This window comes from Zootoca vivipara, chromosome 2 (assembly GCF_963506605.1).
Source record: "Zootoca vivipara chromosome 2, rZooViv1.1, whole genome shotgun sequence".
NCBI classification, from domain to species: Eukaryota; Metazoa; Chordata; class Lepidosauria; order Squamata; family Lacertidae; genus Zootoca; species Zootoca vivipara.
In genome coordinates, this window is record NC_083277.1 from 25,659,402 (window position 1) to 25,675,592 (window position 16,191).

At 43.3% G+C, this 16,191-nt stretch overlaps 1 protein-coding gene across 24 annotated transcripts in view; it reads right to left on the minus strand.

The window, feature by feature from the left end:
* MAGI1 (membrane associated guanylate kinase, WW and PDZ domain containing 1) overlaps positions 1 to 16,191 on the minus strand; it is a 477,919-nt gene that overhangs the window by 112,934 nt on the left and 348,794 nt on the right. For all 24 annotated transcript variants that reach the window (XM_060271321.1, XM_060271308.1, XM_060271304.1 and 21 more), the window contains exons 3-4: positions 15,342 to 15,461; positions 2,357 to 2,563 (exon numbers count right to left, since the gene is read on the minus strand). In XM_060271321.1, the coding sequence (XP_060127304.1) occupies positions 2,357 to 2,563; positions 15,342 to 15,461 (327 nt within the window). The remainder of the gene's footprint in view (positions 1 to 2,356; positions 2,564 to 15,341; positions 15,462 to 16,191) is intronic.

The window sequence follows — 16,191 nt, forward strand, 5'->3', positions numbered from 1 at the left end:
CAAGCTCCAACTGAAAGTCAATATAATACATTAATAAGTAAGTAGTTTTATAAGGGATGGAAGCAACACCACTGGTGGTAAGGTCACGGACAAATGAATGAGGACAAGTTAGACCTTCAAAACAAAGGAGTTTGTTTATGCCAATAAAAACCCAGAGTTTTCAACCAGCTAACTCAGAGGAGTTATTGTTTTTACAAATGCTTAATTTCATAAACATGCCCAAGGAATACAGAGATAAATCACAAAGTAAACAACTCTGTATGTCGTTTACAAAAATTCATTAACAATAATGCACTTCATTTTAACACCTTCGATTACATGAAATATTAAAGTATATACAGTATGCAATGCCAAAATAAGAATGACATGCACAAACTCAGTATCTCAAAGCCAAGCAGTCCAAATATTTCTGAAATAAGTCCATGCGAGAAATACAAGATACCTGGATTTCAATTTCTGTGCCTTTTTTCCCTTTAAAAATGTTTAGGGGTGCTCTTTTCCTACTCATATTGAAATACTGCCCCTCAATGAGGCCAAACTTAGATTCACAAAATGTTTAGGGATAGGCATACCCCTGCGTACCCCATAAAAAAGCACTGCTTAAGATTTCATGCAATAGTTTTTTGTTTGGTTTTTAAAATTTCATGCAGGGCTCATTCTCAGTCTGGCACAGTGGGTGCTTCCGTCAATGAAAAGGCCCATGGACTTATTTCAGGAATATTTGGACTGCTTGGCTTTGAGATACTGAGTTGCGCATGTCATTATTTTTTTGGCATTGTGTATATTATTTAAGTTTTCATGTAACAGAATATGTTGCAATGATGTGCATTATTGCTAATGAGGTTTTGTAAACTACATAGAGTTGTTTAGTTTGCAAATTCATAAATAGGCAACAAAATAGCTCTTTCCAAACAGCAGAAGATTCTTAACACACAATTGCTGAGTATGGGTTGGTTCAGGTGTAATGCTAAAACATAGTTTAGCTTTAATTATCCAGAGTTAAGATTAACCACAGTTTAGGGTTCAGATTACATAGCAAGCTGTGGTTAATTTAAATCAGAAGCAGCAACTTCCTTCTCCTTTTGGTTGTGCTAGACCTGGCATCCTCAAACTGCGGCCCTCCAGATGTTTTGGCCTACAACTCCCATGATCCCTAGCTAACAAGACCAGTGGTCGGGGAAGATGGGAATTATAGTCCAAAACATCTGGAGGGCCAAAGTTTGGGGATGCCTGTGCTAAAGGAAAGATGGGGGGGGGGGCGTACATCAACCGAGGAAGGGACTAGGCTCATTATCATAATGCAAAACAGTGGTTTACTATTACATCTGAATGCAGCCTATGGCAAAGTTGCTTCTTGCAAACAAGCAGATGTGCAAGTTCCCAAAATGAAGATCAGGGCCACTGCACTCCTCCTCCAGTCTTGCTGCTACTGCAGTAGAATAATAGAATCACAGGATTGTAGTGTTGGAAGGGATCCTGAGGGTCATCTAGTCCAACCCCCTGCAATGCAGGAATCTCAACTAAAACACACATGACAGAGAGCCACCCAACTTCTGCTTAAAACTCTTCAAGGAAGGAGAGTCCACCACCTCCCTAGGTGTCAAACAGCTCTTGCGTGTTTGCAGCTGCATAAAATTCCAAATGAAAATTCAAGTCCTGTTTAATGAGACCGCAATCAATTAAACATACATTCTGGTTCAAACCATGTTCACTCAGAAATCCCACTGCTTTCTGTAGTACTCGTTTCCAAAGATGTGTGCTTAGGATCATAAGACCCTGCAGATCTCCTAAATATTTTGCCCTTTATTTAATCAATGGCAGGATATTTTTAATATCTAACTCTCAAAGTAACAGATCTGAAGTCATCTGATTCTTGCAACAGGTTCCTCGACTGATAAAGGAATATACTAGCGGGGATGAGAAAAACACAGCCGTTTCAGCTAGGCGCCAACTTACGATTGCTATTTTTAGTCTATCTGATAGCTAAAAAGTCAGGAGATCGCACAGGCAAGCTACCTGAAGTTCTTGTCACATTCTCTGCCAAAAGCTGCAGTTCAAAGCCTTAACTGCGAAGTCAAAGAAATGGGTTCTGCTAAGATCACACTCATTTAGGTACCGTATATTGTTAACATAGGAAAATCCCTAACAGTTATAACTATAGGCTTTTATTGAGGGGCAGGGGGAAAGCAGCAAACAAACGGTGAGCTGTGCATCCCTCAGATGCTAAAGATTTTGTGAATATGTATGTGCAGGAATTTTCTTGAGAAGAACCACCAATTTACACATCCCAATTCCTTCCCCCACCCCCGCCCATTGGTCGCCTCCTTCTATATACAAAGGCAAGCAAATAATTTACCTGTAAAGCTACTGTTCATTTCAGGGACATCATCTTCCTCTTCATTCTCCGTATGCACTATGCCAGCATTTTGCATATCATTGTAAGACTTGGTTCGCTTGGGGGTCGACTGCTTGGAGCCGGACTGGAGGTTTTGCAAAGCATCGGTATTATTCACTTTCCCACTGAGGGGTTGGCTGGGAGGCTTGGGTGTTCCATAGTAGTTACCTAGGCAATAGAAACACATTTGCATGTTTGTTTGCTTTTGCAGATTTCGTGTCATTAAATATTTCTTCTCTCTTTTCTCTCCCACCCCCACCCCCACCCCTCAGCTCCACTCGCCATAATCAAAGCCATTTCTCGTTCTTAGCTAACAGGGACAAATATTGTCCGCCCCGCACCCCTCCCTGCCCTCCAACTGAAAGAAAAAGCATTCAAAAGATGTCGTGAAACTTATTCATGTTTGAATTTTAAAACCAAAGAACCAAAGCCTGCCTTTTTGAGGTGCACCAGGCGTACAAGGACTAAAACAAAAGACGACTGTGGTGAATTGGGGGCAGTGGCCGTGGGGGGGGGGAAGCCTTCATCTCATTACATTTGAATTTCAATTAGTAGCTTTGAAACACACACACACACACAGAGAGAGAGAGAGAGAGAGAGAGAGAGAGAGAGAGAGAGAGAGAGAGAGAGAGAGAGACGGAAGCAGTCACATAATGCTGTGCCAGATTGAGAGTGAGCCCTGCATGAAATACATTTTTAAAAAACTCAGTTCTTAACATCACCCAGAAAAGTGATGGAAGACTAGCATGACCTGCTTTAATACACATCCTCAATGGGTAGCAGTTAAACAATTTTTTAATTTTTTAAAAAAGAAAGTGCTCTCCAAAAAAGGGGGGGGAACTTTGCCAAAAGATAAGGGGAACGGCAACACGTGGCATCTGCTTTGCCAAGGCAGGCTTTTGGCTTGTCTAGGTCAGGGAGAATGGGGACAAAAGGCATCTGATACGCACATTTTTGGAGGCACACCAGACATGCGTGCTCCACACACACACACACACACACACACACACACACACACACACACACAATTACTTGGACACTGCAAACTAAACCTAACCTACATCAGAGCAGGTTTACAGGGGAGGCTCTCCAAAGTCAAGATTACGGGGTGCCAATCCTTAAACTAAGGCCACCATTGGACCTACAATTTCCACCGGTCCCTGGGAAGAGGGATTAAACCACTCTGGGAACTGTAACTCTGTGAGGGGGTGATGGGGGCCTTAACAAATGACAGGATTCTTTGCGGGAAGCCATGACTATTTAAGTGAAGTACAGGTAAGAGTGCTTTCAATGCAGGGTGTGGATGTGGCCTTAGATCAGGCATCCCCAACCTTCGGCCCTGCAGATGTTTTGGACTACAATTCCCATCATCCCTGACCACTGGTCCTGTTAGCTAGGGATCATGGGAGCTGTAGGCCAAAACATCTAGAGGGCCGCAGGTTGGGGGTGCCTGCCTTAGATCGTTCAGGGAACAGGGATGGGCGGAGAGACAAGGCTTTGCAGCCTCCTCCAGAGACATGTCATGTAACACGTGTGTGTTGCACGTGTGACGTCATGCGAGCACAATGAGGTATCTGCCTCCCCCCAAAAATGTTGGGTGGAACTCAGTGCGTATCCATATGTAAGATCTCAGTTTATATATATGGCATGTACGCAAACCAGTGTTTGCTCACACACTTTTAATCCTGGCCACACACTCTTTAGTTTAAAGCTAACAAGTGTTAACATTGGTGAAGATGTGCTACTGTGCCACAGTTTACACCCAAAAGGAAAGAAATGAAACTCATGTGAGACAGCATGAGGTTAGAGGTTAGAGGTCAGAGATGGAGTGGGAGTTCAATCTTTTGCAGGATTCATAGAATCATAGAATCATAGAGTTGGAAGAGACCACAAGGGTCATCCAGTCCAACCCCCTGCCAAGCAGGAAACACCACCAAAGCATTCTTGACATATGCCTGTCAAGCCTCTGCTTAAAGACCTCCAAAGAAGGAGACTCCACCACACTCCTTGGTAGCAAATTCCACGTATGTACAAAATGTAAGTCCAGTTGAAGATGTGAGAGGAATGGGTTCAAGCCTGATTTCCCTTCACTGAACCCTGACCAAAGGTTAATACAAACAGCACAAGGGAGTTAAAGAGTCAGGTTTAAAAGTTATTAGAAATATCTACTGTACAAGCAGAGGTTCGTTGTTCGGAAGAACTACAGTTGTCTCAATAAAACCCTTTAGCAGATCCAAGATGTTGAGAATATCACAGAGTAAGGGGATCTCCTGATACGGGCGAGGATTTGCAATATTGCCTGATTTTACTGCTGCCAGCGTTTTAGGTGAACAAGATCTACTGCAATGGTCTGCTTCAGCTCTGAATTAACCTCTTAGTTGTGTAACTAAGTCAAAATCAAGCTATCAGCTCCGGGTAATTTTCACATATAAAAGGAGTCCAGTCTGGGATAGAAAGCTTCATTTTGCAGCACAAAGATAAGATTGTATATTGTGCATTCTTTCCTCTTCTCTTCTCTTCCCATTCCTTTTTCCTTGTGTATCGTGTCCACTGGTTTGTGAGCCTGCAAACAGGGACTGTCTTTTGCTTTAATATTTTCACAGTGTTCTGAAAATGTTAGGGAGTATTATAAGGTGTGTGTTTTTAACATCAGTAAACACATTGTTCTTATTACATTCTTCTTCTTTCCTTTCTATAATGAGCTTAGGGGGACATAAAGGACTCCCCCTGTTTACTCTCACAAGCACCATGTGAGCTCGTCCATGCTAAGTAAGATACAGTGTTTGAGAGTTATGGCATAGCAGAGATTTGAACCCAGGCCCCAGGCCAACACTCTGCTCAGTTCCACACCACATTGGCTCTAACATCTTAGAGAAATTCAGAATTCCAGGCTCGGGCCATGGCAGGAAGTTTATTTCCAAGTTTCCATGGGGTGGAGGTGGTTGTGGGGCAACGGCCCCAATCTGCTTTTAAAGGACGATTCCAAATCTCAATGCGCCCCATTCAAATCTCTGTAACGAAGCATAAAGTTTTCATCTCCACAGGAGGAGGAGTACCTTTAACTCATCCTTCATTTTGAATCTTGAATGAATGCATCTCGAATACATGCATTATTGATACAAAGGAAACAACTTATTCTACTAAAAGCCTTAATGGGAATAAGGAAGGTATGACAGACCCGCTTTTTATTAGAGAAGGTATTTCAGTGCTCTATATAAAGCCAAAAAACCGGGGGGGGGGGGAGAGAGAGAGAGAAGGGAAGGAAGGAAGGAAGGGAGGAAGGGAGGGAGGGAGGAAGGAAGGGAGGAAGAGAGGAAAGAACCAACACTTCATTGCTCTTTTCTTTGCTCTGTTTTATAGAGGAGACTGAGGCTGACATGCCTGTTGAAAAAAAATCTCCAAGCAGACTTCTCCTAAACTGCCATAATCCCTCTAGTGCTGCTCTAGCTCAGCTCCCATATGTTTCAACAGGACTTTGAAGCTGCAGCCAATAAATGAGTTGGTATCCAAAGCAGAGAGCTTTCCACAGGAGATTTCCTCTCCCCTGTACCCTCCACTGCACTCATTGTTCAAATTTCAAAACAAGTTTTCAAACTGGTATGCATGCAACGTAACAAGAGGTTGGGAAGTCTACATCCCGATTCCCATTCCTGGGCTGGGTTGAACAAATGAAACCTAGAATACTCCCAACACAAGATTCCTAGCTTACCCCACAAATTCCTACTGCTTGATTTGCAGTGAAACATGTTCCTGCTGCTTCTGTTTTTGTGACATTCGGTACTGGGTTCCAGTTTGGTCGTCACTTAAGTTCTGCAGCCTGTAACCCCATACGCTCTTTAGGAATGTAAGAATCACCTTTCACATCTTAATTCAACACCGCGGAAAATTAGATGAGGATCCAACCAGTGCGTAAAGAGCATAAACGGTACGCTCCCTTTTCAAAAGGGGGGACAAAGTTAACCTGGCTTCAGTCAGCAGCAGTAATTAAAGGTTAAGTTTGGTTTTCTAACAAGGTGGAGACACAAATGTCAAAACAGATGCCAAATGTTTCACTGCCGTGTGCCTATGTCACTGACTGCAAGCAGAAATACACATCAAACCCCTGATAACCTTCTAGGAGGCCGTCTATTCGGTTTCTTTTTTCTTGATAATCACCTAACTGGTGAAATAGTTATCATGCTTCATCCTCTGTTAAAGGCTATCTCCTTTCCCCAGGAGTAGGAAAATTACCATCCCTTTTCAGGTATTCATTTTTATGGGAGGGGGGGTAGGTAGATAAAATGGAAGCTTATGGGGAGGGGGGAAGCAATAAATACATAAAATTAAAATGGCATGGAAATTAAAAAGGTAAAGATAAATGGCCCCTAGATACAAGGACAGGTAAAACTGGCTAGGGGGCAATTCTATCACTCATAAATGAAACATTCCAAATCTGCTAACTGTGACTATCTGGCAGCTAAAATGCTGAGCTGATCCAGAGATCTGTTGTATGGGATGAATGTCGATGGGAATGCTACCCTGATTTCAAAGCCCCCTCCATTGTATCCCATTTGTTCTTTTCACCTCCTAATAATGTAAATTGCCTCAGTCAACCACTTACGAAGAACAAGTACCACCCTATGATTTAGCACAACACACCCACTGCAAATAAGGAGAACAGTCAAAGCAAAGCGCATGTACTGTAGAACAAATCAACCTGCAGTCTGGAGACCTACTCATTCAAAGCTAAAAAAAGAGGAAGGGGGAGGAGAGAAAAGGCATTCAAGGAAACACAGCACCACAGTGTTACCTCGGGTTACAAACACTTTGGGTTACAAACTTCACTAACCTAGAAGTAGTACCTCGGGTTAAGAACTTTATCTCAGGATGAGAACAGAAATCGTGCGCCGGTGGCACGGCAGCAGCGGGAGGCCCCCATTAGCTAAAGTGGTACCTCAGGTTAAGAACGGTTTCAGGTTAAGAACGGACCTCCGGAACGAATTAAGTTCGTAACCAGAGGTACCACTGTACTTGGAGGGGGGAACCCAATAAAAATGCCCAATCAATATCTAATCATCGTCTTGGTTTGCACATGCATTTGCATTTCGCTGTGGATGCAAAAGTGGTTTTATTTATTTAAACAAATTTATTAAAACTGTTTGGATGCCACCTTTTATTTCACAGAAATACTAAGGCAGTTTACAGAAATAAGACAACAGGCAGCATATAAGAAAACATAACACAAAAACCGTATTAATAAAGCAGAAATATTGTCATTTATAATAATAATAATAATAATAATAATAATAATAATAATAATAATAATAATAACAACAACAACTACATGTATGGACTGCTGCCCTTCATCCGTAGCTCTCAGAGCAGTTCGCAACGTGAAAATACAATATGGAAATAAAACAGTATGAATTGTAGTAGCCAGAAATGCCAAAAACTGATACGGTCAGAAAAAGTTCAGGTAACAAGGTAAGTTTTTAATTGTTGACAGAAGCACCTAATAGTTGGAGCCCATCTCGCCTCTTTCGGATATCAATCTGCCACAATTTAGTGATAAAGTTAAAATGCCTTTGATTTTATTTTTCGTTTTCTTTTATTTTAGGTTATTTACCGGTATGTACCTATAGCACCTGACATATAAAACAGATCTAAGTAGTGTGGGATAAGTCTAAAAAGACAAATATGAAGCCTCAATGCAAATCTATGCAATGCTAATAAATATATACAGGTAAGGTATCAGTAAGAGAACTGGGTACCAATCGTCACCCACCTTCTAATTTGCCTTCCCACGCACCTCCTCTCATGTTCCTGGCTCTCCCTCAGGACTCAGCCCATGCACCCTGGTTCTTAGCCAGAGCCCAAATAACCCACAAGTCACCCCAAAATCTCTTTCGGCAAAGAGGGTCCACTGAACCTGTTGGCCTCAACCAGGCCCGTCTCAAGGATAGCAGGTGCCGTGGTTCAAAGGTCCCTCCGGCGCCCCCCCTCGTGTCACCTTTTTACAGCTCCCACCGCCATGCCCTGAGGGCCGCTTCACCGAGGGGAAGATGGGAAAGGCAAGAGGCAGCTGCTGCCGCAAGGTGCCTGAAGAGCTCGTGTGGGGAGGGAGGAGGGGGGACAAGGAGGACAGGGCCCCCGGGGAGCGCGCTGGGACAACAATAGGGCTGCTTGGGCTGCGGAGAGGGCAGGGGGAGATTTTTCTTCACACCCCGTCGAGGAAGGGGTGTGAGGAGAGGAGGAGAGTGCTGTAGCCGCCCCCCGCGGGGAAAGGAGCTGTGGCTCCGGGAGAAGGAGGGCGAGCTGAGGAAACGCCGGTGTGGGAACTCCTGAGCTGGCGTGAGGCGGAGGTCTTGGGAATGCGCACTGGGCAGCGGGGGGATTTGGGGTGCCTGCCGCCTGGGCTGCTCTGGCGGTGGCCAAGGTCTTTTCGCTGCCGCAGCTCCTGAAAAAACGGCAATCTGGTCTATGCGGGCAGCAGCTGGAGGGTGGCTCCTCTGGCGGTACGGAGGCTCTGGGCGCCGTACAGCATGACAGAGGCGGGCGAGGGTGGCGAGCTGATGCGGAGAGGCGCCGCATCCAGCCTCCACCTCTTCTGTGGCGCCCTCCAGAACTGGGCGCAATGGTTCCCTGCGCCACTAGCCTCTATGGCTAAGACGCCCCTGGCCTCAACCTAGTTTCTCACTGTAGGCTGCCCACAGCAATCAATGAGTGGGACTCTGCACACTCAAGTTCCAGGCTACAGAGGGGTGTTTGTTTCACCCCTCCACTGATACTTCTTTCTCCAGCCTTTGCACACCTCTTCTCTTCCAGCTGCACATTGCAGCGACTCTACTGGAAAGTCTGCACCCATGATTCATACGGTAATACAGCGGTTACCAAAGTATGTCAGGGACAAGCTTGCTTGACTGAGCTTCTTCAACCAAGAGCAACAAAAAACAGACCCACAACACCTCACACCTGACCATTTGCACAGCAGTTTCTAGCCATATGCATCTAGCCAAAGTTCAACTAGATTCAAGCGACAACAGAGGCGATCATAGCATAGGACACACATGGGGTGGTTCACATGTAACACTAAACCAGGGATTTAATACTGTGTCTAGCATAAGGAATCTGTGAGCTTCCAGGCACTGCTGAGACTCGCATGTTCCCTCCAGCCCCAACCAATATAACCCAATGGGCAAGAATGATGGAAGCTGGAGTCCGGAAACTTCTGGAAGCCGACAGGTTCCCCTGTGCTACACTGGACCAAATGGACACCGGACATGTTCCCCTCCCTTCTTCAATGCCAGGACAGCAATTCAGAAACATTTGGTGAGCAGGTGTGTAGAACCATTAATACAGATATCATAGGAGGGACCACAAAATAATGTTATTATTTGTAACCTGCCCATCTAACTGGGTGGCCCCAGTCTAACATATATAAAAACATAGTGGCATCATTACATCAACATTTTCTCTACAATGCAAAGGACAATCAGTTAACAGGCAGGGGTGGAAAAAATCCACTCATGTCTTTGGTAACGTTTGGTTCCAGCCAAAGATAATTTGTAAGGTTTTCATGGAGTGGAAAATTGTACTGTTTGATTGGTTGCTGTGTTGCAGGACTGTAATTTATCAAAAGTTAGTGAGTGGATTAGATTTCACAATTTACCCTTTGATGCCTTTTACACAGATCCACATTTATCGTTATCCTTTAGGTTCCTTTGGATAAGACAAAGTTACCTTAGTTCCCCAAATATTATCTCAGGAATCCACAGACCGTTAAATTACAGCCCAAATAACAGTGCAGCAGTGAGCAACATTCAGCTTTCTAACAACGCAGAATCATAATAGCTCCTTTCTCACGGCCGGTAAAATGAGTGGCCTTCAGTGGACAAAATGAAATCTCAACAATGCATTCATCATAACTTCAACTTTCTGAAATTAAAAGGCCACTGCCAACCCTTGTCAAGGACAAATTGCATCGTGTTGGAAATAAGTTGAAAAGTAATAAAGACCAAAGAAATAATAATCACCAACACCTTTTAAAAGTAGAACGTACACAACACCGATGTTATTTCAAAAAGAAAACTATCAAGGCCTTAAAAAGTTTTAAAAGAGCGTAAGCATAAGGATAAAATAAAATATTCCACTGCATTAGATCTTGGTGATCTAATGGGGTTAAAGGAGCCATTAGGATTACAGTGGTACATCGGGTTAAGAACTTAATTTGTTCTGGAGATCTATTCTTAACCTGGAACTGTTCTTAACCTGAGGTACTGCTTTAGTTAATGGGGCCTCCCACTGCCACCACGCGATTTCTGTTCTCATCCTGAAGCAAAGTTCTTAACCTGAAGTACTATTTCTGTGTTACCATGTACCCCGGGTTACAGATGCTTCCGGTTACAGACTCTGCTAACCCAGAAATAGTACCTCGGGTTAAGAACTTTGCTTCAGGATGAGAACAGAAATCATGCTGCCGCGGCACGGCACGGCAGCAGCAGGAGGCCCCATTAGCTAAAGTCGTACCTCAGGTTAAGAACAGTTTCAGGTTAAGAATGGACCTCCAGAACGAATTAAGTTCTCATCCCGAGGTACCACTGTACTGAGTTGATCTGTTGTGAGAAACATTAATAAGTACATCTTACACTATGAATGGAAACTAATTGTTCTGCTCCTGACAAAACCGCTCACCTTCCCAGGGGGTCGGAGTTGCAGGCCGGCCACAAGCTCTCTCCGTGTACGGCAGGGGGCGTGGCGATGCCACCCGCATCACTGGGAGTCCTGGCCATGTCATGCCCCACGGCCGACCAATCTGGCCGACCGGGGGGCGTGGCTCACCTGATTTAAACATCTGCTTGGTCGGGGCTCAGTCTCCTTTTTTATTTTGGCATTAGATCTCTCACCCTCCCGCCCTTTTTTCATGCGTTCACCATCTTGGCCTTGCTATGAACTACAGTTAGTCACCTGTTGAGGGGGCCAGGTAGGAAATTTCCCACTTAGCAAATTGGCACCAGTCATGTGGTTTTCGCCTGCCTTGTAGCAATCGCCACGACTTTGTAAGGTTTGGCGGTTAGGCATTGGTAAACCTGGTTTATGGGAGGGGAGATTGTGGCCTTCACCTGCCCCTCCTCTTTAAGGGTATTCCGTTAAAGGGATCCGGGGTGTGTGGATCCTGTCCGAAGCCCGGGTATGGGGTAGGGCCATGCCACGACCCCATCGGTGACACTGGGGGAGCTCACAGTTAATGCGCATCAACAGGGCTCCCCCTACTGGTGGTTGACCCTCATGAGACTACCTGCATGATGGGCAGGAGTCAGATATAGTCGGTTCAGTTCCAATGCCTAAGCCAATACTGCTCACATCTGTAACCAATGAAGTCGTGGCCTTAATTATCACATTAACCCAAAATATTGGTGTCCATGTGTTTCATTATCTAAGAAATGGGGTGGGGCTCGGGGCCTCGCCATGCAATATATGCCACATCTACAACCACTTAATCTGTTCCATCTTGGTTCTGAGTCCTGGAAGACCTGCTCCCTAGCCTGCAGGACTTTTCCACCTAGCCTGGGAGGGTGGGGTCCTGATCAATTCAGCTACAAAGGCTGAGTCATTGGGCTGGGGTATTGGCTTTTGGGAGGGGGGTGTTGGGGAAGGGTTGTTGCTGTTATTGATATTAATTTTTGTATCTTGATTATGATTTATGTGGAAATTATTCAATTTGATTGTGTATATATTAACAAAGGACATATCCATGTGATGCTGACACAACCCCACTAGGCAATACTGTAAAATGAAAGAACAACACCCCCCATCTCTCTCCTTCCCTCTCTCCCTCCCCCCTCCCCCCCAATTGTACTTTTCAACTATTAAACCCCTCTGTGTCTCTCCTGATAGCAGCCTGTCTGTGTCCTGAGATCTGTCAGAGAAAGCTTCTACATGCTATGTTAGAATGAAAGAGCAAGTTTTATTTGTTATGATACCATAACTGTACCATAACAGCTGTATCTCAGTTGTGTAGTGTCTCTGCAGGTGGTTTACTGCTTTACCGCTTTGACTGTATTTCAACAGTTATATATTATAGTTGTGTTTTTGGCCTTGCTTTGTACACCACTGTGGCATCTAACTGATGAATGAGAGAGCCTAAAAATTTTTTAAATGGTAAATAAAATAAACTATCAGAGGGCTCCTCCATTATTTGCAAAGAATAGGAAAACTCAGAGCACACAATCGAACACTCTTTTACCTACAGCTTCATGTGTAAACATGAAAACTGGAGGGAGTCAGTTTAGGGGTTGTCTGCAAGTATTTTCGAAGTTCCATAACTTTGGAATTCAGGCCTGAATTATTTTATTAATAAAAAAATAATGAGCATGAGGTTCTGAAACACAATAGAACCCTTGACTAATATTCCTAAAGCAACTGAGTTGTTAATTGCTTCCGAACAGAACTAAATATTCATTGTTCAAAATGTATGACTTCTTGTTGTTTTAAAAGGCCACCTTATTACATTTTGAACAGACCTCGACAGAAGTAATTAAAGATAACTTTTCCCTCTCCTTGACAAATCTATGCTTCATGCCCAGAGGATGAATCATAGCATCTTAAAAAAACTCTCAAATGAAATAAACTTGGACGGGGTGGTACTTTGCTGTGATACAAAGAAGCCTTGAGTGACTTGACAAAAATCTATAAATGCATTTCTTGTCCTTCCTCTAGAACAGGCACCCACAAACTGCGGCCCTCCAGATGTTTTGGCCTACAACTCCCATGATCCCTAGCTAACAGGTCAGGGATGGTGGGAATTGTAGTCCAAAACATCTGTAGGGCCGAAGTTTGGGGATGCCTGCTCTAGAACATCAGCAGCCAACATGGTGCCGTCTGAATATTGTTGAACCACATTTCTAATTCTAATAATAATAATAATAATAATAATAAATTTATTTGTATCCCGTCCTCCCCTGCCGGAGTTGGGCTAACAGCAACTAACATAATACAAAACACAATATACATAAAAACAAACAAACAAACAATTAAAATGCACCCCAAAATTAATTCAAATAAATTAAAATTAAAATTAGACTGGACAAATGGCCATCCTCAAGTTAAAATTGAAAGCGGTTAATACTCGGCAGGACCAACCATTTCCACTGATATTATAAGGACCTGTGAGCGTCATCCCTACCTGGCTGGGGGTGATGGCAATTGTTGTTCAACAACATCCAGAGGGTATCACACACACACACTTACTGTTTATTAATATTATTAATCACCATTACAAAATCCTGAAAAGAATAAAGATGTCCAACTTCAAGTCCTACATAACTTGCAGTCAAAAGCCAAGATGCTGAGTAAGCCATTAAAGTTGTAACAATTGTATCAATAGCTATGTTTAGGGAAGTTTTTAATATTTGATGAATGATTGTATTTTAATATTTTGCTGGAGCTGCCCAGAGTGGCTGGGGAAACTCAGTCAGATGGGCAGGGTATAAATAATAAATAAATAATAAATATTATTATTATTAAGTGCTTTACAAGTCTTTACAATTCTTCATCCTCACAACAAACTTGAAAAGCAGGTCATTAGTGATTCCCATCACTGCAACTTGTCAACTATAGACTCCCATAGCTGGGTGGGCACAGGACCTATATATTCTAAATTCTCAGCCAATAATTCAGCATTTGTTACAAATGCCAATACTTCTCCGAATCTCAGCTAGGAAGCTTCCCTACGTTTAAGAAGAAGGACAGCTATTTGCTTTATAGTCAGAAAAGCTCTGGCTAATTCAGGCTAGCAAAAAACAATCCTATTCAACTCAACCCAGAAGCAAGCTTCGCTAAATGTAACAGAACTTTCTCCCAGGTAAGTGTGTAAAGGATTGTAGTCTAAAAGGCAGCAGTTGTCAAACCAGCCTGCAGCACCATTAACAAACCAATATATCCAAAGTGGTTAGTGCTTACGTGCATGACCCAGCATCCGCCCAAGTAACCCAAAATAAGTAAATTATGAAAGCAATCTGTCTTCAGCAGGCATTTGGATGGGATTGAATGTCCAAGTTGCCAGAGCTCTTATTGATGAACCCATGAAGGCATATTTGCAGGATCTCTGTGGGCTTCCTGCCTATAGGTAACATGGCTCAATTCAAAGTGTTAATGCTGGCATGCTTAATTTGAATAACTTGGGGTCTAAGTATTTGAGGGAACACAACACAACCCTGCAAATTAGCCAATCTAGATCATGAAATGCGGCAGGCGGGCAGGACACAATACTCAATGATGGCTGTGCAGTGACATAAGACAGGGTCTTCCCTATAGTGGCCCCCTGAATGTGGATCTCCCTCTCCTTAGAAAGATGGATGGCCCCTACACTTTTGGGCTTCTTATGCCTAATAAGAAGTGTTTGCTAATGCAGCCCTGAGGGGAATTTGTTGTTGTTGTTGTTGTTGTTGTTGTTGTAAGGTTTAATATTATTGTCATGTTGCACTGCTGCTGTATTCATAGAAACGTCCCTCTTTTATTGCTGCTTTTTAATAATTTCCTAATTTGTTTATTGTTGTGAATTGGGTTCTGTTTTGTGTAACATTTTGAAATTCCCCTGGGATCTATCTTTGATGAAGAATGGTAAAAAATACAATACAATACAATACAATACAATACAATACAATACAATACAATCCTCAGCATTGCCTTGTTAATTCCTGCCTTTCAAAACACTGTTTTAAATTTTTTAAAGGGGATGGGATTGAAGTGATGCCATTATAATAATAAAAAACAAGCGGTAGCCCTATGTTTCCCAAATAAGTTCCTCAAGCATTTCTAGAAGCTGTCCTTCATCACGGGCATCTCGTTGAGCCCACATTCATAGCTGCCAAGTTTTCCCTTTTCTTGCGAGGAAGCCTATTCAGCATAAGGGAAAATCCCTTAAAAAAAGGGATAACTTGGCAGCTATGCCCACATTACTATGACATACCTTCATAGGTTCCCACTTCAAGAAGAGTCCCGCTTTTCTCAAGCTCAAGAAACTCCTGCACAGTCAGAAAGTTATAGTCCACACCAGGCACTTCTCCTTCTCGTGGAGGACGTGTTGTGCCTAAGGGGAGACAAAAAAGGGTAAAAAATAAATAAAAGACTTTTCAGGCTTCCTTAGCACCATCAGGATGAAACAAGTATCATCACATCAAGACACTACTGAGGGAAATGGAACCACGATCTTCTGGGGAACGAGGCCACGTAACAAAGGGAAAAGACAAGGTAAAGTGACACCATACATGAGTGTCTGCAGCAACAACCATCCCACACCAATCACAGTGTAGAGTCTAGCAGTGCCTTAAAAGATTTGAATATATTTTTTTTAATGGCATAAGCTCGCAGCAGTGGGTGATGTATTCCTTGGAAGCTGGATCTGCTGTCCCTGTGGATCCTGCCGCCCGAGGCAGATGCTTCACCTTGCCTCATGGGTGGTCCGGCCCTGGCTCTGGTCCAGGTGTCTGCAAGATACATTTTAACTGAATCCATTTCTGGCCTTTGCAGGGAAGCACCATGCAAATTCTCACCAATCCCATATCCTCTCCAAGTCAACTTAAACTGGGGAACTTGGGTGAAACTTGCTTTATTCAATTTCACAAAGCTTTCCTCAACAACCCAGAACTTGCATGAAATATTTATTGGCATCCACCCCCACATTTTCCATCTGTCTTTTTATGACAATTACTAACATTTTATCATCCTTCTCCGCCTTTGTTTACATTACATCAACACATCTGTCAAAACCGCAGACTAATTTTCTAAGGCATTTGAATAGTTCTACTTGTTTCATGCCT